Here is a 24584-nt window from a genome sequence, read left to right on the forward strand (position 1 = left end):
TACACAGTAATATATGAAGGTTGTCTTAATTTGATTTATCCTGTTATCCAAAGAAATAAGTACTGATTTATACTCTTCATTTTTGCTTAGAATGTCATTAAATCGTCCACCAAAAAGTATCATGCGCTACCATGGGTATCCACTAAAGTGGTAACCAACCATGTAGAAATCCTAAAAGGCAAAAAAGAATAAAGACCACAATACAAAACAAAGATATGAACAAAGTGCTTTAGGGCACTGAGGCTTTAAAAAACTTACCCAACTCTGAAAACATCAGCTAACTTTAGGAATGCAGAATTGATGAGAATAGGGAATGGATACTTCTGAAAGAGCCTGGGAAAGCGAACAACTGCTTCACACTGTTCACCAAGTTTGCCAGATCTCAGACCTGTGAAAACATGAAAAGGGGAACAGCTTACACATGTGTGGCTACAATATTAAAGTTATGTTTGTAATGACTTAACCCTTAGTTGGGATGCAAAAGGCAAAGGAGGAAGCAGTCCATGTTACCCAACAGAATAAGATCAGTTTTACCTTTCCTTGAAAAACAGAATCACAGACCACATTAATTTGTTTAAACTTGCTGATTTAAAACGTACCAAAGATAATTTTGAATCTGGCCAGAGAAATGTTTTGATTTCTCTACTGTTGCCAAATCCTGTAAGAGTGCCAACAGAGTAAAGAAGCTAAATAGTAAATTTCTTGCTTATTTTCTGATGTAAGAGCTCTAGGAGAGAGAAAATAAGAAGCTAAGTTGGCTCTGAGGGACAGAAACTAGGGTGCAAAAGAAGAGAAAAGTGCATTAAAGACTATTATTTAGCAATAATCCTAGGCTGGGGCAAGATGGTACCCATCTTGCTTGCTGTAGGCCAATTTCAACTCCAAGATAAGCCAAGCATCTAAAAAAAGGCACAAACTGATCTTGGTCTGAGAGGGGTTATTCGCTTTATTTCTATTGCTAGCTACAACCAACCTGAGGAAGAATGCCCTGATCATAAGACCAATGATCCTAAGAATGCCACTGTAAGAATAAGGCAGGGGATGTTTCTACATTTGACTTTTTATATTCTCACCGAACAGAGTTCTCTTCCTTTTCAGTGCCTGGAGTTAAACAGTGCTTACTTTGGTTGCAACATACATACCGACTAGGGAGAACTAAAATAGGTTGTCTACAAATTGCTTATACATTCAAAATTCATTCTGCAGCAATAAAACTCATTATTCTAAACTTATTTAGCACTTAAAATGTGCGGAAAATTTTTCTGGGGTACTGGTTTTCAGCTCTGGTTCTGCATCAAATATTCGTGAAACTTTTCAAAAATACCCATGCTAGGGTTCCACTCCAAACCCACCAAAGCTCTGGGGCAGGGGCTCAAGCTTCTGTTTAGCTATACTGACAAGGTGGGCGCTTAGATCCTCGAGCTATCCTCTGCCACTTGGATCTTATTTGACTGCTCTGCCTCTATGAATTATACTGGAGTTAGAAAACTAGTAGGCTGCTGAATCTGGTCCTCAGAATAACTTTATCTGACAGTCAGGTTTTTCAAGATTTTGAATTCACTGTCAATGTTAAAAATGAGATTTCACATAAAACTCAGGATTTCTGGTTTTGAAAACATTAACGATCTGAAATGTCACTGAAGGTGGGAGAATCTTGACCAAAAACATACTGTAGTACTACAGGTCTCTGTTAAAGGCCAGTTTGAGTTTGATATAATTTCTGATAATAGTTACATACTGTTTATGACTTTCTCCAGCAATTTTTGGCTGCCTTTGGGCATACATAACTAGACTAGAACCTTGGATGAGAATTTAAAGTACTGGTAAGAAAGTAAATAAAGTTAATGAAATGAAGAACCGTGAAATCAAAGCAGTTATAAAGCAGTAAAAACAAAAAAGACTGCTAGGTGAAAGAAAGTGGTGAGATAAATATACTGAGGTCTGAATGAAAATAAAGAATGGCCAAAATAGCGTTAATCATAATGATGATACTGATGATGCATATTAAGTCCTTATACTGCGCCAGACTCTCTACTAAGCACTTCGCATGTATTAAACCTCATTTTATAATCATAGAAGTTAGATACTATTATCCCCGTTTTAAAGATAAAGATAGGCAAAGAACAGTTAAACAACCTGCCTGAGAAATAACAGCTAATAAATGGCAGAAATGGGATTCAAATCCTGGCAATCTGGCTCCAGAGCCTATGGTCCTAACCATTATGCTAAAATGCACATCTAGCAAGCAGCTATTGGAAAAAGGTTAAGACTAAAGAATGGAATATTTGAATTAGTGATTTTAGCATAATTCTGAAAGATGACAAGTTCCAGGAAAGTGAGGAGGAAGAACATAAATTATGGTAAACTTGGGGTTTGTGATGTACCTTAATCAAGTTTTCAAAATAGCGCACATTTCCAGGCATGTATCAGAGTTCTGAGCTGCAAGCAACAGAAGCTAACCCTGGCTGATTAGTCAGAAAATGAACACAAGTATGCATCACACATTATAAGGCATCCTAACAACCCACAGCTTAATAAACTGATAATGGCACAGTCTCAATAAATTCCATCTAAAAAGCAAGAATAGAAACAACTGAAATGATAGTTAATTCAACTGGTGATGCATTAATAAAGCATCCTTATTCCAAATTTCAGAACCTGTCTGTAAATATACATGATGGGATGTAAGCAATATTGTACAATATGCACAAAGAATACTGATTTTGAATCATAAACAAATTAATTTTATTTTATAAATATCAACTTTTAGCAATATTTAATAACTCGCTTTGTAAGTTACAAGCCAGTAGCTCTTAGCAATATATAAAAACGAGTCTATGGATTTCAGTAAGAACTGAAGAAGGGCCTTGGATTTTTGCATCAGTTTATGGCCTATCAAGGGATCACCAAACAGACTTTGAGAATCAGTCCTTCCTAATGCTGGTTTTAATGTAGCTTTGAATTGTTATAAAGTCTGACTTTAGCCTCAATTCTACATGATTCACAGGTCCATTCTCAACACTGTTAGACTAAGTTTGGTCTGGTAGTACAAAGTCTCAAGAGAAAGAATTTGATTGGCTCAGTGTAGGTCATGTCTATTTCTGAATCAATCAATTATTGCATGTAACTGATCACCTGGTACAAACCTGGCTGCAGAGACCTCTCTCTTTAGCAGGGGAACTTGTAGCCTTCTGACATTGTGACCTTTGGCTCGCAAAACAGAAATACTTGAACAGGTAAAGGATGAAATGATTCAATATTAAAAACTCTAAATTATATTCTAATGAACTGGTTATTTCCATTACCTAATTTCTCAACAACTGTAAAAGGTACAGCATGGTGAGGTAAAAAAAAGAACAAATTTTGTTCTTGTCTTGTTCAAATTATCTTTCTGGGCCTGAGACTCATCTATGAAATACTCACCTAGCTCAATGCTGAGAGGGGTGAACGCAATGACTTAGTATCTAGGACTGATACTTGGTTTACAGTTAAATACTCAACAGGCATCGGTTTACTTAAAGAAAAATTGTTATTTTTTTTCATAACACAGTTGCAAATTTTTAGGAATTAAACAATTCTGTATTTCTCATTCTTCAGAGGCCCATCCTAATCTGTCCCACAACCACTGTCCCATCATTAGGGGATAAGCCCATCAAGGCCAGAGTGGTAGAAAATACAGAATTGATAAGAATATTAGACTTCCGGACCTGAAACTCTCACTGGAGAATAAACAAGGAATTATCAGAATGGGGAGGAAAAGGTTACATAGTGTTTAAAACACACATGTAATGTTACAATTTTATATTTCAGAGGGAAAAAGTTTTGGTAAGAGAAAGCAAATCTCACATACTAAGCTAATGGGGATGCGCTAAAGATTGTGACTCAAAGAAATATCACACTGGAGTACTGTAATATTTTTATTTTGAACAGAAGGATTTAAAGGCTTTTAAAAAAAAAGTGTGAGAAACTCTTATCTAGATCAACTCACTAGAAATGTTTACAGATTAAAAAAAGAAACAAAAACAAAAAAAAAGTCCTAACAAAGTTAATAGAGCATCCAAGCCAAAAGTCTGGGAAATGGCTCAAAGTGGACTTAAATTAGACTCTTCTTATTATCTTTAATTCGGATCTCAATATATTACACATTAACTATAGTTAATCAAAAATTAATTATATATCAGGTGACAAAATGTTTTCCCCATTAAATGAAAACTCTTGAAGTACACTGAAGCAAAGCTGTTAACACTTGAGTTCTTTACTGAATATCTGCCCTTGCCTCTCATATCCATATCTAGAAAGAAGGCATATCTCTTTAGCATTTACTAAAGACTTCTTTTACATACCATTTATCACTATTTACAACAGTCTTGCCAGCTCAATGGTATTGAACCCATTTTGCAGACAAAAAAACCGAGGCTGGGTGAAATTGGGTGACATCCATGATTATAAAATTAGTGAAATTTGAATTCAACTCATTCTATCTCCTAAGCTCCTTTTTCTGCAAGCTGTCCCTCATCCCTCCACACCCTTTACCACCCTCCTCCGCCCCGTAAGGAAACAGAACTGGTGGAATCTGCAGAAAATTAGCAGAGGCTATGATTTTCGGATGGTCTTGGCTCTATTTAACTTGCCTAGTAACCCGCAAGTAACAGTTATAGAAATCAAATATATCGTTATAAAGTCAGCGCAAGATTATTATTTAGCCCTCTTGGTGAAAATCTGGTCTCAACTGAACAGTCTGAAACATAATTTCACAATTTCAATTTAGAATTTTAAAAAACTGCTTGGAAAATCGGGAGACTGTGCCCCCAAGTGGTCAAAACAGACACGAGTGGAGCTCGTTACTTGTTCAGCTGGTGCGGTGCCAATCTAGCAACGCTGCAATTTTCCTGCAATCTCCCAAAGCGGTAAAAGACATGGATTCACCAAAAGCACAGATGCCCGCCCCCGCCCGAGGACGCTAGGCGCATGCGCCTTCCTCCGTCTCTCCCGAGGCTACCACCGCCTGGTGGCGCCACTTCTCCCCACACCATCTCACTCGCTCAGCCCGCTCTTTTGAATACCTTTGTCTAATTCCATAAGGGCAGAGTTAGCATCCAGCTCCTGTTCTCCATAGCCTGCATCTGCCAGGAAAGACTTAGTTGAGTTTGACGCCATGACCCGAACAGTTACTGGACTAGTCTATTCAAAAAGATTGTAAACTCGGCCCTAGCACCGCCATCTTCTTCCACCACCTTCTCGCGGATTTTTCCTCCGCGCTCTGTCAAGCCGTGTTACGCATGCGCACTGGCCACCCCGCCGTTCGCCAGCGCCTCTGCGGCCCCCCGCGCAGGCGCTCAGGGAGCTCTTGAACTCTAGGTTCCCGCGGCTGAGAGAAAAGGAGGCGGGGATTCGGCGGGGGAAGTGACTCGGCGGCGCCCGGACGCCGCGGCGGGAGCCAATCAGAGGGTGTGACGTCAGTTTGGCGGGGAGTTTGGTGGCCGGGGCTTACAGTGGCGGGAGTTGGAGGCTATAACTAGTCCTCTTCTAAAAGACGCGAGCTACGACTTCTGCTGAACCTGGAGGGCATTTTCACGACTTTTCCCTTAGTTAAGCCTTTTCCTCGGCCCAGATGCTCTTCAATTCGGTGCTCCGTCAGCCCCAGTTTGGCGTCCCGAGAAATGGTGAGTAACGGCCCTAACCGCTGCTTGTTGCTGGCGGAATTCGCCTCCCCCAAAACAACACCTCGGACCAAGGCCGACTCCAATTATGTTTTCCAGCCCCCGAGTGAATTCGTGTTAACAAAGATTACTTAAGAAAGTTGCACTTTCATGCCCTCGGAACACTTTTAATCGTCGTCTGGATTTTTAAAATTGCGATGTAGGCAGACGGAAGGAGGAAAGTTAACTTAAATGGCTTCCTTTACGGCTTATGTCTATATTACACTTTAACTGGAAAACGCGTGCATTTTTGCGTCTGTATGTGTGTTCCTCTTTACAGCTATGTGAGATCGAGGACACTCGTATTCACTGATTGATTCATTTGTTGTAGAACCTTAGTGAGCCCTGTTATAGGTACACTAGTGAATCTGACTCGCTGTTAAGGAACTCAGTCAGGCGGAGAAGACAGAACGTCTGCTTCCAGCATGGTCAAAAATTTTTTTTTCTCCCTGATTAATACCGATCCATAAATATTCGAAGTTATAGAGTGAAAAATGCCCATATCCACACACCCCCGGCGATGGCCACTGTTGAATAGATTGAAGTATATTTTTCCAAATGTTTTTCAATACCAGAGGTAGTGTGTATTATTATTTACAGAAATTGTATCAAAATGTTTTGTTTTGGTTTTTATTTTTCACTTTAACCGTGTAGTTTGGGAATATTTCTATGTTAGTATGTAGAAATTCATATTCTCTATCGTTCTCGAGGTTCTCGAAGTTGAAACGTTGGCAGTCAGAATTTTGAGCTTAGGTTTGGGTGTCATCAACATGTAACTTTCTGATAAGTTTCTGAGTTATTACCCAGACTAGGCTTGAATAGAAATAAAATCCCATTCTTTTAAAGATGGATAGCTCGTCCTTCTCCTTGACATCATGTGGAAAGCCAAAGAAAAGAATCTGAGAAGGGAACTTTTTATATTTAAGGCACAGGTCTAGGAAAAGCTTATTGAGAAGGAGACTGAGTAGTCCTCAACTTCCTGCCCCCAATCCAGAACTTTATACTATCCTTATACCTACTTCCCTCTTAGATATCTTTTTAATTATACTCTAAATACCACTCTTTCTGAGGCCTTACTCGAACAGCTTGTCTATCCTCTGTGTCAGTGGTAATACAGTAGAATGGTTAAGAGCTCTGTCTTTGGAGAGAAAATGCCTGAGTTTTAATTCCAGCTCCATTCCTTACTATCTGTGTGACCTAGGACAAGCAATTTAGCTTCAATTTTATAATACATGTTCTCTAAACAGTCTGTCTACTTCTCTCTCATGCACAAGTTCTCATTTGTTGTTATGTATTAGGCTCTGAAATTCATTCATTCTTATATATTTTGCACTGAACTTTATAGGACCATCTTCTTTCCCCTTCTGTGTTGATGTTCCATCCTAGGCCCTTTTTCTCATTCTACCTACTCCCATGGATGATGATAGCCCTAACCAGGGCTTCTTACACACTACCTGCACCCTTCATTTACCTAGACGTTGTATCAGTATCTTCACTCAGGTGGTCAGTCCCACAAGGATCTCAAACTCAAATAGCAAAACCAAACTCACTTTTCCCCAAAACCTTCTACATAACCTACTTTAAGCAATGGTTCCATTCTTTTAAACTAGTCTTTCCAGCCAGAAACCTGAGGGTCATTCTGAATTCTTCCGTTTTCCTCAAGATACACATCTACAAAGTCCCCTTAAAATCTCTCAAATTTGTCCTCTCTATCCCACCAACTTTGCTTCTTCACCATATCTTACCATTCCATTCCATTCATGTGCTTACCATCCCATTTCCTTAAGTTGGGCCCTAATACCTTATCTAGAGTGTACCATAAGTCTCCCAAATAGTCTCTTAGTTTCCGTCTCTCCAGTTTCTTTTCCACATTGCTACCAGTTATCTTTCAAAAATGGAAATCTGATTACTCTTCCACGTCTTTTTAAATTGGTAGCTAAAAGTTTTTATCGTAAGTTAAATATAAAGGATTTAATTTTTGGCCATATTGTGAAAATTGACATTTTAAAAATAAAAATACTATGTTACTCTTTGAAAATGTATCTAATAGAATGTAAAAACTATAGTGATTTGATAACCACATCAGTCATTTTTTTTAAATCTGAACACTTTTAACCTTCAGCTGTTCTACATAGTTGCTTTTTTCCTTGAAATTGTTTCCACTTTATTTCTGCCAACAGAATTTATTCTAATGTAATTTGATTTTAAGCTTGAAAAGTTAAAAAACTTATTCTATCAATCACCCTATCATACTCTAATGTGCAAAAAAAATATGTTTGAATTGATATTGTCTGTGATCGTAAGGGTCTAAGTGTTCAAAGTTCCTCTGGATTGAATTGTTGCAATTATTAGTAGCATGCAATTAATCAAAATAATATAGATGACCAATCTTTGATAAGTAATGATTAAGCAAAAAGTAAATATTTATTGGAAGTATATTTTTTCAAGAGATGGATTTCGGTGTTTATGATGCCTTTATTAAAAGAAAGTATCCAACTGTCTCTCATTTGGGGTCCCAGAAGTTTTTATACCTTGGGTCAATGCAGGTATAAGATTAGGGGATGGAAATGCCTTTCTTTTGACAGTGGAGGAAAGACAGTGATGAAGGGAGAGGAGAAAAAGAGCCTCAACCTTTTTAGGCAGATCAGTTTTTAGAACTATACATGGAATTTGAATATCAGAAAATTGATTCTCTGAAAATTTATGTCCTCAGATACTCCTTGAAAAATCTGCATGTAATCTTAAATTGTACATCGAGTAAACAATAGGCTTTCCAAATGAGTTGTGAGAGGGAGCACTGCAAGTTCATGTTGGAAACAGCATAGCACAGTGAGGATCTAAAAATAATTAAAGGGGCTAGTCCAAGTAGTGTGTGTTGTGGGAAGTGCAGAAATGGAAGGGACTAGCTACTAAGTCACCTTAGAACCATTTGTAAGTATTTGGATATTAGTCTATAGGTGCTAAGGCAGAGTTGAGGAGGTCGCTGTTTAATAGTAAAGGATTAAGTACCCATGGCATATCATCTTCTGTTCCACCTAATTTTTTCAGGATTCAGTTCTTTTGAATTCATGTGTTGAAGACATTAGGTTTGTGTTTTCTTTTAATCCCAAACCTCAAGTGTACTTATATATATATAACTTTAGAACAGAGGCTTTTGTTTTTAAATTCGTTCTGTGGATAGGTGGTTTGTTTGTTTTTTTTTAAATTCTGCAACATAATTATTGTATTCTTTTAGTGGTCTTTAATGGCTTATTTATGATATCTGATCCTGAGGTCATACCCCCAGGAATAATTACTAAATTGATTTTATTCGCCACCTTCGTACTGATTCCTTCAGGTTATCTCTTTGAATATCTGAGATTATGTCAAGTTAAGATGTCTTCTCCAAACTATTTTTTGTGAAAAGTGAAAATTGAAAGTACCCTAAAACGGGAGAGTTTGTTAGTCAGCTCTCAATAGATTATAACTTCATTATTTCCTCGTATGCTTAATAAACATTTGGTTCACAATAACTATTTATTGAATCAGTGTTCCTTTTAAATATTTAAAATGTTTTGGCCCATATATAAAAATGATAAATCTTTGAAGATAGTTTACTATTTAGACCATAGTGCACATTAGGTATCTGACCCCAAAAAATAAACTTTCCCTCCACCCTGAATTTTTTCCTCTCTCTTATGTTTTTAATGAAAACTTACTTATTTCTCAAGACTTATGTTTGATTTCACCTCTTCTAAAGACTTCCCCGACCCGACTAGTACGAGCCAGAGCTAACTGATTGTGCTCTAGGGATATGTACATAATGCTTTACTTTAAAATTGCTTTAATATACTTTAAGATAGATGACATTTTGCTATTAACATTTTAGACTCCTAGAATTTCTGCACTAGAAAGGAAAAAGGAAGTGAAGTTATTGTGAATATGTTAGTGGCTACAGAAGGCACATCGACTGACATATATTATTTCCTTTAACTCTATGACCATTAGATTATGTATGATGTTGCTGGTAACTTAAGAGTTTGCAGTAATGCTACTTTAGAAACTCTCAGAATGTAAAATTTTAATCGAGAATGGCAGTTTTAATGGTTTTGGTTGTTGCCAAAAGGTGGGGGAAGAGGTAAGATCTTTTTAAATATGCAAAGACCACTTGTTTCTTGCAATCTTAAATGTACTAGCAAGAGTCTCCATTTATGTGGTAAATCCAGAGCTATACCTCACCAGAATTTGGGTGTGCTCTTTGATTTCTTCCTTTAGGAAGATACCTTAGGAAAATACCAGACACTATATTCTAGAGGACCATAGATATGAGTGGATCTAAATTAAGTATATAAAACTCTTTAAAACAAATATTTGCCTCTGCATTTGTTAAAAGTACTGAAATGTTATGATATATTGGAATTCTATAAGGAATTGTGTCTTATTTTAGGATGGTCTTCACAATACCCTCTACAGTCCCTTCTAACTGGTTATCAGTGCAATTCTAATGATGAGCACACTTCTTATGGAGAAACAGGAGTCCCAGTTCCTCCTTTTGGATGCACCTTCTCTTCTGGTAAGAGAATACTATCGAGCTAAACTTGGTCAGAAATAATCTATTTGACACTTAGAGGAAAAATATTTAGGGATGTCTTTCGGGAAAAAGGGAGTTAGATGGAAGAGTTTTTCTAATAACTGTTCTTCCTGATTTATGAAATAGTTTTCTTAATCTCTCTGCATAATTATGTATTTCCTCTAAAGCATAGGACCATTATAGCACTTTTTTTTTTTTTTTAACTTATATAGGAAAGGATTGCAAAGGTTCAGCCATCAGGAAAGCTATTTTGCTCGGTGGATACCCCTTTTGATCTGATCAATTTGGCTTTTCTGTAATGCACTGGGGGACATATGAGCAGAACTTGTTACCACTGTTAATATTTTAAGAGAGGAAAAGTAAAAGATTGTGAAAAGGGAATTTTAAATTAATAGACACAGCCTGCCGGTGGCCTGTATCATATGCATTTATTTGCCATACCACTCTTATTTAAGTACCACCCTTGATTCACCCCTTCTTTAAATAAGAAAATAATTTTGATGGCTTTGAGTCATTTACTAAATTACGTAATAGGAAAATTTTAAGCAATTTTTAATTCAAATTACCTCTCTACCATATCAGATGCCATTTGGGTAGAATCATCTCTCTTCAAACAGAGTCTTTGTGTTTACCTTATAGCTTTCAATTAATCTATATTATTTTATTTTTATATCTTTATAGTCAGCTCTAAACTTTTTGTGTTACTTTTTATATATTCTGTATTCTATTCTTTGTCTTGTTTAGCTCCCAATATGAAGCATATACTAGCAGTTGCCAATGAAGAAGGCTTCGTTAGGTTATATAACACAGAATCACAAACCTATAGAAAAAAGTGTGTCAAAGGTAAGTCTAGGTCTAAAAATTTTGTTTTAACATTATTTTTAATTCATAAAGCCTCAAGTAAATTATTTGAATACAACATTCCCAATTATATATAGTCACTTCTGATTAGGTCTGTTTAAGGACAGGCTAAAAGTAAATGGTAGACTGCCTTTCTGTCAATAAATGTTGTAACTATGGCGATGCCTTTACTAGAAGTTAAGAAAAATACATTTTAGGATAAAAACAGTTCTTCTTTTAAAAAGATTAAATCTTTTACATTTAATGGGGTTGGAAGAAACATAGCTTTAAAATATTTTTATTGACCAAGCATCTTCTGTATATAAAACAAAGTTGTGACCTTAAGAAGCTAATAATTTGAAACTAGTAAGTCAAGCGTTGAGATATCTAAGATAAAAATAAGATTATAAATGATGTAGGAGTACAAAGAAGATGCCACAGGAGTCAAAGAGAAAGCTCTCATGCACTAAAGAAAGGGTGGGAAATTTTTCATGATGGAAACAATGTTTGAATTGGATTGTGGTATATAGACCAATGGAGATGGAATAGGATGCTCTAGGTGGAGGGAAGAGCATTAGCAAAGGCCTAGACTAGAAATCAGAAAGAATAGGATATAATAAGGAAATAGGGAGTAATCCACTTTGGTAGGAATAGGATATATGGAGAACAGTGAGAGGTAAGTCTTGAGACAGAGATAAAGGACAAAGCCAAAGCACACAGAACCTTGAGTGTCAAACTAAAGTACTTTAGACTCCATTCAGAAAGCATGATGAAGATTTTTGAACTGTAAAATATTTCAGAAAGATTTCACTTTAGAGAATATATTAATCACTTCATGAAAAAGAATTTGATATCAAATAGTCATTCTATATAGTAATGAATGGAATATTCTGTATTATGTCACTCTTTAAGTCTTCCTTTCCCGTTATAATACTCTATGGCTCATGGACCGTAGGGTGCTGACCACTGGTCTTTTCAGTATAGCTTTCCAAAGCATTTGAACTTTTGATAAGACTAGCACAGAACATAGTCTAGACATTTTACATTCACATTTTCTTTGTTTAGAATGGATGGCGCACTGGAATGCTGTCTTTGACCTGGCCTGGGTCCCTGGTGAACTTAAACTTGTAAGTGACTTTCATTTTATTGGGATCTGAGTAAATACTAGTAAAGAGTTGTTTTATTAAGTTGTGATAACTTGTTTTTTAAAGGTTACAGCAGCAGGTGATCAATCAGCCAAATTTTGGGATGTCAAAGCTGGTGAGCTGCTTGGAACATGCAAAGGTCATCAGTGTAGCCTCAAGTCAGTTGCCTTTTCTAAGTTTGAGAAAGGTAGGTTTTACCTATGATCTTTCATCACCTTAACCTCCTTTATGATGGGGTAATAAACTGCAATTGTTTCCTTCCTTTCTCCTACCCAAGTTGCTACTTTACCTACATAGATGGTAGAGATTCTAATATGACCAAAAACCTGAATAAAATTAAATTAGGTTTTAGTCTTACTCTTATGGTCAATATTTCCAGATTGTCCCCTAAAGTCAGAAAAAGGTAACTTTTTTCTATACTCTTGCAGATAACATAAAAATTTATTAACAGTCTCAATACCTCTGTTCAATTTTGAGTGTCCTTTGAAGTCTAACCCCTACCCTGTATTAGACACTGATTAGCTCTATTTGTAAAATAGTTACTTTACTTGTAAAAACTTAAATAGGATGTGAGACTGGAGTGGCAAACCTGATAAACTGGACATAATTCTTTTCTTAAAAATTTACCATGTAATTACTTTATATGATTCAATTCCCTGATATGTTTTCAACTAATATTAACTCAAAATTGATTTTTCTATGTTTATTTTACTATTATAATGGAGAAAGAAAGTTTAGAGAGTGATTTAATACAGAACAGTACTGTAGTAAGGGAAAAACTTAGCAAAGATGTTGAGCTCTTCATTTTTGGTTGGTTTTCTCCATTTATTTCTCACTAACTTTTTTACAAATAGACCCACATACTTTCATATCAAAAAAGTGGCTGAATTACTCTGACTTTAATCTCAGAATAATAGAGACAAACACTACAATCTCCTTTATCATTAAAAAAATACTCTTACCTGAGCACCTAGGAATATTAAACTGAGATGTTGAGCTGTTCGAACTCGGAAAAAGGTCAGTTTTAGTCTACTGAGGTTGCTGTTGAGACTGAAACCTTGAAAAGGAAAGATATGGCATAGTTTTTTTTTAATCTCTGCATAACTTTTTATGAACATGTCTATTGTATAAAGTTAGGTATGCTTGGTTCTAGTTGCTACTCTCCTGTGTCAGAATTTATTTTGAGTTTATAAAAATAATTTAAGATCAAGAAAAGTTACTTAATAAAGATAAATTTATTTAAAGGTTAATTGAAAAGGGAACCATCATATAATTTGGATTCTTTGTTTGATTTTTAAAACTATGCTAATGTGATCTAGTAGAAAAAACACTGAGTCAGAAATTGGGGAAGGTGGTTTTTATCAGGGTTCCCAGCAGTCCACAGGTGCTGTAATGTGAATTTGTCTGGTTTGACACTGCCCCCAGGGATACATAGTTTGGTTAATAAAACACAGATTAGATTTTAGCCTCTTACTACCTCAGCCAAGTGTCCTTGTGGGGGGCACACTTTTACAACCATATAAGAAACTATGTGTTTTATTCTGGTTTCTGCCTCTTAAACTCTTGGGCAAAGTCATTTTTATCTCCCTGAACCTTCATTTCTTAACTTAATGAGGTTAATACCTATTCAACTTAACAAAACTATTGTGAGCATAAAAATGAGGTGAGATGTGAATGCATTTAAAAAAAACAAAACTGAGGACCATATAAATACTCAGCGGTTTCTTTTGCAGATAGCATGGTAGAAAAGATCATTGATCCAGTTCTTTCAGCCCTACAGGATACAGCCCGGGCAGGATACAAATAATCATACTAATGACATTTATCTTTCCTAATATCTTCCCCCGAAAGTAAGGAAAATTGACAGAAAGATATGTGTTTTGTGTGGCAAAAGGGGTGCTAGAACTCCTTTTTTGAATAATTTGAAATGATTATAAGCGTACTTCTGTTTCTCTTCCTACAAACCTACCTTCAAATTTGCACTTACTTTCTCATTCTTTATTCTCCAGTGTAAGGCCAGTCCTTCCTAGGCTACGGGTTCTCAACCCTGACTGCACATAGTCACCTGGGAAGGTTTTTTTAAAATAAAATATCAATTAAATATGAATCTCTGGGAGATGACCCAGGCATCTACTATTTTTTTTAATTACAGTTGACATTTAATATTATTTTATGTTAGTTTCAGGTATACAGTATAGTGGTTAGACATTTATATAATTTACAGTGCTCCTCCCGAAACATCTAGTATCTCCTTTGCACCGTACATAGTTATTACAATATTATTGACTATATTCCCAGCGCTGTACTTTACATCCCCATGACTGTTTTCTAATTACTAATTGTACTTAATCACTTCATCTTTTTCACCCAGCCCCCCAACCCCAACCATCAGTTTGTTCTCGCTATGAGTCTGTTTCTGTTTTATTTGTTCATTTATTTTGTTCTTTAGATTCCACATGTAAGTGATCGCTTATATGTGGCATCTGTTTTTTTAAGGGACTTTCCTCAAGGAATTCTAATGTGCAGCTAAGGCTGAGAGACATTCTTGATCCTCTGTAAGAACTTACATCCCAGAGCTCCTATATCTTCAAGCTTTCTCTCTTATTGGCTCCTTTTCCACAGGAAAAACTCAAGCTTATCTGTGGCCTGTCCCAAAAAACATCTTAACCTTGTGTTCTCTTTTAGCTATCATTCTTTCTTATTTCCTATACATACCTTCTTTCTTAAGGGTAATTGAAAGTTCTTTTCTTCTTTTGAATCTGATACCATTCCCTCTGGTTCTCATTCTTTCTATTTATTCCTTCATAATTGCTTTTGTGAACTTCACTTCTTAATTTGAAGTGTTAGCATGACCCAAGATTTGGTGTTTGCTCTTCTTTTCCTTTGTCTATACCTTCTCCCTGGACAGTTCGATCTATTCCAATTTTGCTTTTTGTTTTTGGTTCTAGATGTATTGAACCAGATTATATTTCCAACCTTAACCTCTCCTTCAAACACTTCAAATTCAACATCTCAAAAACTGAACTCATGATTTCCCTCTTGTAACACCACCTTTCCCCTGTCCTCTGATATCATTTCCTTTCAGCCTAAAAAACTTGCCTTAATATTTCTTGCAGTGTGAATCTGGTTGTAACAAATCTCCTTTGTTTTTCATTTATCTGAAAATGTCTTTATCTTCATTCTTGAAGGACATTTTTGTTGTATATAAAATTCTGGGTTGACACTTTTTTTTCATTTCATTTCTTGAAGCTGTTGTTCTACCTTCTTTCATCATTTCTGTTGAAAACTTCGTGGCCGTTCAAGTCATTTCCCTATGTATATTGTGCTGTTTTTCCTGACTTCTTTCAAGATTTTCTCTCTTTTTGGTTTTCAGCAGTTTGGCTATGATGTATCTACACGTTTCCCTTCAAAGTTATCCGGTTTGAGGCATGCTGAACTTTTGTATGTAAATTTACAAATGTGTTTCACAGAATTTGGAATGTTTCCCGCTGTTATTTCTAAAATATTTTCCTGCCCAATTTTCTTTCCTCTCATATATTAGACTTTTCGAAATTGTCCCATAAATCCTTGAAGCTTTGTTCATTTTTTTCAATTTTCTTCAATTTAAGATATAATTAACATACCATAAAATTTACCCATTAAAATGTACATTTTAATGATTTTTAATTTACGTATAGAGTTGTGCAACCATCACCACAATCTAAGTTTAGAACATTTATATCAACCCCCAAACAAACCAGAACCTATTAGCAGTATTTGCCATCTACCTCCTAGCCCTACACAATCTAAACTACTTTCTGACTCTAGATTTGCCTCTTCTGCATATTGATGTAAATGGAACCATACAATATGTGGGCTTTTGTAACTGGCTTCCTTTACTTAGTATATTCATTCTTATTTTTCTTTTTTCTTCAAATTGAATGATTTCAATTATCTTAAAGTTTACTGACTTTCCCTCTGTTCTCTCCATTCTACTCTAAAGCTTTTCCAGTGAATTTTGCTGTTTCAGAAATTGCTTTTTTCAGTTCTAAAATTTCCATTTGTTTTTGATAAAATCTGTTTCTCTGCTGAGATTTCTTATCTCTTCATTGACTATGAATGTCTATTTCTTTACTTGACATAGTTATAGGTGCTTTACAACCTTATCTGATAAATCAACGTTTGAGTTATTTCAAGGTTGGCCTCTGTTGATTTCTTTTCCTTTGAGAAACTCCTGGCTCTTTATATGTCAGGTAATTTAAGTTATACCTTGGGCATTGTGAATAGTATGTTGGACTCTGGGTTCTGTTATATCAGTCAGAAAAGAGTTGATGTTTTTGTTTTAATAGGTAATTAACTGAGTTAGACTCAAATTGCATACTGTTAGACCTATAGGAGGGCAGTGAGTTGGATCTCAATTCAATTCTATAATTTAAGCCTTAGTTGCAAGCTACTTTTGGTTTTCCCTTGAATGCATGATTCAGGGTCAGCCAGAGACTTGCTTTGAGGTTTTTTTTTTTTTTATTAAATTTATTTCTTTAAATTAGTTTCAAGTACGCAGTACATTGGTTAGACATCTATATTGTTCATAAAATGATCGCCCCAATTGCTCCCTCCCTCCACTTAGCCATCATATTAATACTAACTGCATTCTCTCTGCCATGCTCCCTATCCCCATGCCCAACTATCAACTACTAATTAGTACTTCTTTAACTCTTCACCCCATTCTCCCAGCCCGCTAAACCCAGTCCTCCCCTCTGTCCATCACCAAATTGTCCTCTATATTTATGCGTCCGTTTTTGATTAGTTTGTTCTTTTTGTTTGTTAGATACCGCATATAAGTAAAATCATATGGTATTTATCTTTCTCTGTTTGACTTATTTCACTCAGCATAATAACCTCTAGGTCCATCCATGTCGTTGCAAATGGTAGGATTTCGTTTTTTTTAATGGCTGAGTACTGTTCCATTGTATATATGAACCATAATTTCTTTAATCATTTGTTGATGGGCATTTAGGTTGCTTCCATATTTTGGCTATTGTAAATTGTGCTGCCGTGAATATTGGAGTGCATAGATCTTTATGAATTATGGTTTTGGTTTTCTTTGGATAAACACCCAGCTGTGCAATTGCTGGATCAAAAGGTATATCCCTTTTTAATTTTTTGAGAAACCTCCATACTGTTTTCCATAGCAGCTATACTAATTTGCAATCCCACCAACAATGTATGAGGGTTCCCTTTTCTCCACATCCTCGCCAACACTAGTTGTTTTTGAGTTTTTGATGATAGCTGTTCTGATATCTCATTGTGGTTTTAATTTGCATTTCTCTGATGGTTAGTGACCTTGGACTTGCTCTGAGTTTAAACAGAGAGTTAGGGTTTCCCTTTCTCTGGCTCTCTCCAGGGTTATCCCCTCACTCTGGAAGCTCTTGTTGCCCCATGTCTCCTTTTCTTAGTTCCTCTGGATTGAAAGATGGCAAATTTTTCTATTGGCATTTTAGCTGCCTGGTACTAATGCTGCAACTGTGGGTGCCCTTGAGATATAACCACAAAAGATGAGTCATTTACCCCAAGCCAATCACATGCTTCAGGTATTGACTCTCCTCCAAAAATTTCATATTTTTCTTTAATCTCTATTGAGCCTTCAGGTAGTTTTTATATTTTTTCCAGAGTGCACAACTAATGCAGGTAGTTTGGTTTGGTAAGTATTTACTCTTCCACACAGGAAGCAAAGTTGTTTTGGTTTAATTTTAAAGGATAGAAAGAACATTGTAGATAAATTGAAGTTCTCCTATGTTTCCTTCTGCAATCCCATTGCTCTCCTTCTATCCCCAGAGACAACCCCTTTCACAAATTCTGTTCGTATTTTTTACTGAAACAATATAGCTTGGAGGTTTGGAGTATGGGCTCTGGATTCATCCTGCCAAAAATACCTTTAAATGTACTTATCTTCTCTGTGCCTTAGTTCTCTCATCCGTAAAATGGGGATAATAATACCTACCTAAAGGGTTGATATCAAAGATTGAGATAATTTATGTAAAGCACTTAGGATAGTATCTAGCACTTAGTAAGCACTCAGTATATTTTGGTCATTGCTTGTTTACGATTACTCTTACTATAACTTTACTATATCTATATAATATTTTATGTGGTTTTAAGAAAATTTACACACAGAAGAGTATATTTAAAGCTTTTGTTCAACATAAGTATTTTGAGTTCTTTATAATTCTTTCCCTTCACAGCTGTTTTCTCTTTTATGTTTTTGAGCCATATACTTTTTTATTTTTAATCTTCGGTGCCAATTGTAGAAACTAGCATATAAAAGACAGTCTGGGAAACTTAAATCGAAGTGTGTCATTGACGAGTTTTGTTAACTTTTTGGTAAACCGTTTCTCCACAGCTGTCTTCTGTACAGGCGGAAGAGATGGCAACATTATGGTCTGGGACACCAGGTGCAACAAAAAAGGTAGTCTAGTTCCATTTCATTTTTTTTTAATAGTGACATTGGTTAACTAAATCCAGTAAGTTTCAGGTTCCATTTCAATTTTGATAAATGTTGACTGTCCCCATACTTAATTATTTTGAATGAAAGGTTTATTGATTTCACCTAATAACTACCAGGGTGGCACATGTTCTTAATCTTCCATTTCTGCTTATTATTCTAATTCTAGGATCTAAGTGATTGTTGCAGGTATTACCCTCTATATTTACCTCATTTTGTCTTCTGAACTATGGTGCTGTTTACCTAATTTATTGATGGAATTAAAATTATTAATACATGGGCTCACTGGTAAATGATCTTTTATTTTAATTAGGTTTTTTGGCTTTAAAAGAATTGGATTAGATTAAATATGATTGCGCTTGCATTGCCCAGTGATGCCGTTAAGCAGAAATCAGTGATCATATCCATGCTTAATTCTTTTTTTAAAAAAATTATTTTTCAACAGACTTTTTTAAGTGGTTTTAGATGCACAGCAAAATTGAACAGAAAGTACAGCGTTCTCTCTGTCCCCACACAGTCTCTCCCTCTGTCAACATCCCACACCAGAATTAGACATTTGTTAATAGCTGGTGAACATATACTGACATATCACTGTTACTCAAGGTCTGTTTATACTTTACATTAGAGTTCACACTTGGTTTTGATAAGTGAATAATATATATCTATTATAGTATACAAGATAGTTTCACTGCTCTAAATATACTCTGTGCTCGGCCTGTTTATCCTGCCCCCTCCATCCCCTAGCAATCACTTATGTTTTACTGTCTCCATGTTTTTTGCCTTTCTCTGAATGTCATATGATTAGAATCTTAGAGTACGTAGCCTTTTCAGATTGGCTTGTCTTACTTAGTAATATGTATTTAAGGTTCCTCCATATCTTTTCTTGGCTTGGTAGCTCATTTCTTTGAATAATAAATATGTCATTGTCTGGACACACCACATTCATACATTCACTTACTAAATGACATCTTGGTTGCTTCCAAGTTTTGGCAATTATGAATAAAACTGCTATAAATATCCATGTACTTATTTCCTTTTTATACATTATAATCTCATCAAAAGAGATGTAGTGCAGTAGCTTTGCTGGCTTCTAATTTCACTAATCTAATAAAGGATAATTAATTTTTGAAATCTTACGTATAAATGTTATGTTCAGCATAGGAGTAAAGTTCTGAATCCTAAATCAGTAATCTCTGGAATATCTTTCAGATGGATTTTACAGGCAAGTGAATCAAATCAGTGGAGCTCATAATACCTTAGACAAGCAAACCCCTTCGAAGCCTAAGAAGAAACAAAATTCGAAAGGACTTGCTCCTTCTGTGGTAAAGTGTTATAATTGTATACATGCGTATAGATCTTAGTAGTGGGATAGAATCTGATTTTAGGGAATTTATTGGGCATAAATTAGGAGCTATAGATTAAGTGAATGAGAATCTTCATTTCCTCTTGATATCAGTGGGTTTATTGCTTAGTGCTCATTCAATACCTACAATATTGGTTTTCAAAACCTAATGTGCAACAGAGTAATCCGGGGAACATGTTAAAAATTCACCTTCCTTTGCCCCATCCCTAGGGATCTCCATGCATACACTTTATCTACAGTATTCATTAGGAAAGAGAGAGTAGTTTTAAGAAGCATGTTAAGTACTATGATAGTTTTCTATGGGAGGGAGGGATCCCTGTTTTCATAACAAACTACAGAAAAGATGGGAGTTTTTAATATATTTTTTAAAAATTTGGCAAAATATTATTAAGTATATTGGGAAACATTAGGCCAGAATGTAGGACCTCTCTAACATCTGTTGGTCAAAATCAAAGAATGCCCATAATACATCTTTTTACTTAAAAAACAAAACACCATTGCTCTTACTTTAATGTGTTTATTTTTCTAATATTACTGGTCTATAGAATCCAAGTTAATACTTTGAGGAGGTGTGGTTACTAAAACATTAGAACTTAAAATAGCATACAATGAACAGGACATAGGCATGAAAGGAAACTGAGAGGGTTGGCATGAGGTCTTTGGAGGTCAGATGAAGTTAAAATGAGTAACATTTCAGAATTAATCAGACTCTGAGCCAAGAAAACCTTTTAACAGTCATTAGAAGGTAAAACTTCATTAATTAAGCACCTTTAAATTTTTCAGAGCATGTAATCATCTTTCATTAGTAATGATGTACACACTCTTACGTGGTAATCTAGGTAGACAGTAACATTTTATAGATGAAACAGGAAAGTTAAATGAGTTTCTTGTGGATACACAGCTTATTGGGGCTGAGTCTTAAGTAGAGCCAGTAGGCTTAAACAAGTGAAATCTCTTGATCACCAATTTGTTTCTTGACTATAAGTCAAAGTGTTAACACTATATAGTATAATTTAATGATGTTTAGGTTATATCCTACTAAAAGTACTTCTTGGTCAGCATATATATCTGATTTTTGGAGAGGAAAGGATTATTGGAAAGAAAAGATTTAGTCTAACTCAGAGTTTGGGGGGAGAAAAAGCAATTTTAGTACCTTGGTGTCTTGAACGTGAAGATTGCAATATCCAAAATAGAATTTCCTTCTTTTCTCCCTTGTGCCGTTAGGATTTCCAACAGAGTGTTACTGTGGTCCTCTTTCAAGATGAGAATACATTAATCTCAGCAGGAGCTGTGGATGGGTAAGAGTTCATTTTTTGGTTCTTTAGACAAGGTCTGTTTCATGAACTGTGATGGGGAAATCATAGCCCCATTATAACTGAATGTATTTGCTTTTAACTTTTAACATAGTGAGTACCCAGGTGAGAATAGAAACTACAGATCGTACTGGAAAAGATCTAGTTAGGACTCTTGCTCAATTAATTGAGATAATATACATGTCACACTTAGCACGTTACTTAGCACGTATGAGCAGTGTTGGCTGCTGCTATTGTAGAGAACCTGGATGGGTAGCTTGCTTGTCTATGCACTATAATTTAGTAGTGATCTTTTTTTGAGGAGTAAAATTTCTGTTATCTTGGAGCTTCTCGGGTTTAGTAATATCCTAAAAGAAGAAATCTGATTGTAAACATGTAATTGACATTTCTGGGATTGATAGTAAGGCCTGATGACTTTTACATACCTGCAACACATCCATGATTAGTCTGAATTTTTGTCTTCCAAATAAGTTTGTGGTACTTCTTGATTGGTTGCTTTGTTAGAATATAAGTTATGTGAGAACAATGACTCTTTCTTTTCTAAGCACTCTTTGCTCCCTTATTTGCTCATTATATCTCCAGGACATTGATGCCTTCAACAAATGTAATTTAAAAAGGTGATGGGTTAATAAAGTAGGATTTCCGTTATGTCCTCTGGACACTAAAACTCTTCTGTGGACCCAGTTCTCAGGCCCGAATGAAGGATTATCTGAAAGTTAATCAGTTGTGCCAGTGAATAGCTGTGAGAGCTTTTTCTGTATGTTTCCAAGGATACTGACTGCCCTGTTCCAAGCTTGTGTTTTCAAGTTGCCTACAAACTAGATATAGAGGAATAAGACAAATATCCCATTAGATGAAATGAAAAAGTACTTTATTTTACAGGAAAATTTGTTTAGATTACTTAAAGAGTTACATATAGAGATATAACCATAGGAACAGAGCTTGTTACTTATGTTGTCAGAGGTTATATGGAGATTATTAAAGGCTTAGGAGGTTTTTTTTTCCTGCAAGCAATGAAACAATGACTATCAGTGACCAACTTTCATCTTCCTTTTCCGCTCCCTTGAAGTAAACGAAAGGTAACTCAACACTGGGTCAGGTCACATCTGTTTCCCTTCTACCAGAATTGTAAGCCTGACATTGGAGACAATGGTATGAGATAATTCAGTCTTTCATGATGAGATGTCCTCACTGTACCTGGTTGATGTCCCAGAGGAGTTAGATTAAAAGTCATTTCATATTCAATATAGTTGGAACTGGTTGGGGTTGGAGAAGGACTACAAAATAACTATTTCTTTACCTTGGTTTTTAGGGTAATCAAAATATGGGATTTACGTAAGAATTATACTGCTTATCGACAAGAACCTATAGCATCCAAGTCTTTCCTATACCCAGGTAGCAGCACTCGAAAACTCGGTAAGCTTTTTCGTAGACTATGGGACTTTTTTGTAGGACTTTTTGGGAGATGTAAGTTTTTGTTAAAATTTTAAAATATCAAATTTATTTTCAGCAACACAGACTTGAGAAACTAATACGTGGTTATATAAACAAGAACATTTTTGGTTTGTATATATTTCAGGGAAGAATTTTGATGATTCTTCTAATGGAATAATCTTTTAGCCTCAATATTTGACCTCATTACTTCTCACTGTCACCAGGACATGCTAACTAAAGTTTCCTTTCTCCAGGATACTCAAGTCTGATTTTAGATTCCACCGGCTCCACTTTATTTGCTAACTGCACAGATGACAACATCTACATGTTCAATATGACTGGATTAAAGACTTCTCCAGGTAAGAGCTTAGTCATTCAAATTCTTACCCAGAAAGTAAAACAGACTTTTTTGTTAATGATAATTTAATGTTGACTTTTTTCTAAGCCAAATTTATTAAGACATAGGATTTTAGGGTCTTTGATTAATTCTAGCAGTGTTTTCATAGGTGTACTTTCCTTGCGATGATTTCACAAGTATAAACAGAATCCTGCTCTATGTGACATAACTTTCGGCTATGTTAAGAATTATCTCAATTTTTGTGGGCTGTTCTACTCAACTTTTGTCTTGGTTGTGGGTTGTTCATTAAATTAGGGCCTGAATTTTTTAAGCCCCTAAAATAATTCTTACCTATCTCAGCCTTCTCCATGTTAGACAGACTGTTTTATCTCTTTTATGTTTTCCTCACCTTTACTCATTTTTTCTTCAAGAAAATTAAAAGTGAAATCTGATATTTTAAGCTCATAAATGACATTTTAAAAAAGAAACCATAGTTTCTCTAGTGTACTCTGATAAGAGTTATTTGGGTTGCATAATTTTAAGAACATTATTAATTACTTAAGCAAACTACATATTAGTAATCTGGCTCTTCCTCAGATATGGCTCTGTCGGAAACAGACTTTGAATTCTATAACCAATTTCCCTGATCTACCCAGTTTCCACAAAAGTAAGATGTGCTAGTAAACAAGAAATCTCAAAATAGTACAGAACTTAGCAGGCGCTTATAGAAGTTTCCAAAGACTGCCCCAAGCCATTATTAGGACTTTATCTGTGACAGCATCACAGTTGGCATTTCCAATGCCTTGAAATAGGTCTAGTGTTGTCTAAACAAGATGAGCATTTGGGAAAAGGATTTTATAACTTTTGCTGTTTTCCTGAATGGAATCAGAATTTAGACAACTTCTAATTTGGGTATCATTTTGTTATAGTGTGGCACTGAAAGGAACCTGGAGTTCAATTTGGTCCCTCTGCCATGAAACAGATATGCCCAAGGCCACTTTACTAATAATTCAGCAACTTTTTTCCTGTGCTCCTAAAATAATTTAATTGACTCTCTAGATACATAGCTATGTAGATAGATAGATAGATAGATAGATAGATAGATAGATAGATATTTCTTAAAAATTAAGTAATAGACAAATGTGTGTATGTGTGACACATCTGGTAATTGCTTGTCTTTTTCAAAACTTCAAAAAGGATCCTGGGCTCAATACTTGATCTCCCATACTTTTAATTCACAGTATTTTATTACACTATGTGATGCTCATAAGGACAACTCTGAAGCACTTTAATGAAGCATTTAAGAGCCGAAATTATCAAACAAAGATTAAATTGATCTAATTAAAGCCAAGAGGTTTGAGAAGTATTTTTTGCGTGATTCGAGACATTAATAGTGTACATT

General features: G+C 35.5%; 2 protein-coding genes across 7 annotated transcripts in view; one reads left to right on the forward strand and one right to left on the reverse strand.

The window, feature by feature from the left end:
• Positions 1 to 5307, reverse strand: part of INTS7 (integrator complex subunit 7) — a 55744-nt gene extending 50437 nt beyond the window's left edge. For all 3 annotated transcript variants that reach the window (XM_039881147.1, XM_039881145.1, XM_039881144.1), the window contains exons 1-2: positions 5064 to 5307; positions 259 to 388 (exon numbers count right to left, since the gene is read on the reverse strand). In XM_039881147.1, the coding sequence (XP_039737081.1) occupies positions 259 to 388; positions 5064 to 5157 (224 nt within the window). In that variant the 5' untranslated portion in view covers positions 5158 to 5307. The remainder of the gene's footprint in view (positions 1 to 258; positions 389 to 5063) is intronic.
• Positions 5308 to 5401: 94 nt separating this feature from the next.
• The window catches only part of DTL (denticleless E3 ubiquitin protein ligase adapter), a 61180-nt gene continuing 41997 nt past the window's right edge, over positions 5402 to 24584 (forward strand). For 3 of the 4 annotated variants that reach the window (XM_039881150.1, XM_039881151.1, XM_039881149.1), the window contains exons 1-10: positions 5459 to 5663; positions 10126 to 10251; positions 11014 to 11112; positions 12175 to 12236; positions 12321 to 12441; positions 18634 to 18699; positions 19945 to 20057; positions 21323 to 21396; positions 22724 to 22827; positions 23100 to 23204. In XM_039881150.1, the coding sequence (XP_039737084.1) occupies positions 5612 to 5663; positions 10126 to 10251; positions 11014 to 11112; positions 12175 to 12236; positions 12321 to 12441; positions 18634 to 18699; positions 19945 to 20057; positions 21323 to 21396; positions 22724 to 22827; positions 23100 to 23204 (922 nt within the window). In that variant the 5' untranslated portion in view covers positions 5459 to 5611. Of the gene's footprint in view, positions 5664 to 10125; positions 10252 to 11013; positions 11113 to 12174; positions 12237 to 12320; positions 12442 to 18633; positions 18700 to 19944; positions 20058 to 21322; positions 21397 to 22723; positions 22828 to 23099; positions 23205 to 24584 lie in introns of all 4 variants that reach the window. The other variant, XM_039881148.1, reaches the window with a different exon arrangement.

This window comes from Pteropus medius, unplaced genomic scaffold (assembly GCF_902729225.1).
Source record: "Pteropus medius unplaced genomic scaffold, Ma_sr-lr_union100, whole genome shotgun sequence".
Classification (NCBI taxonomy): domain Eukaryota; kingdom Metazoa; phylum Chordata; class Mammalia; order Chiroptera; family Pteropodidae; genus Pteropus; species Pteropus medius.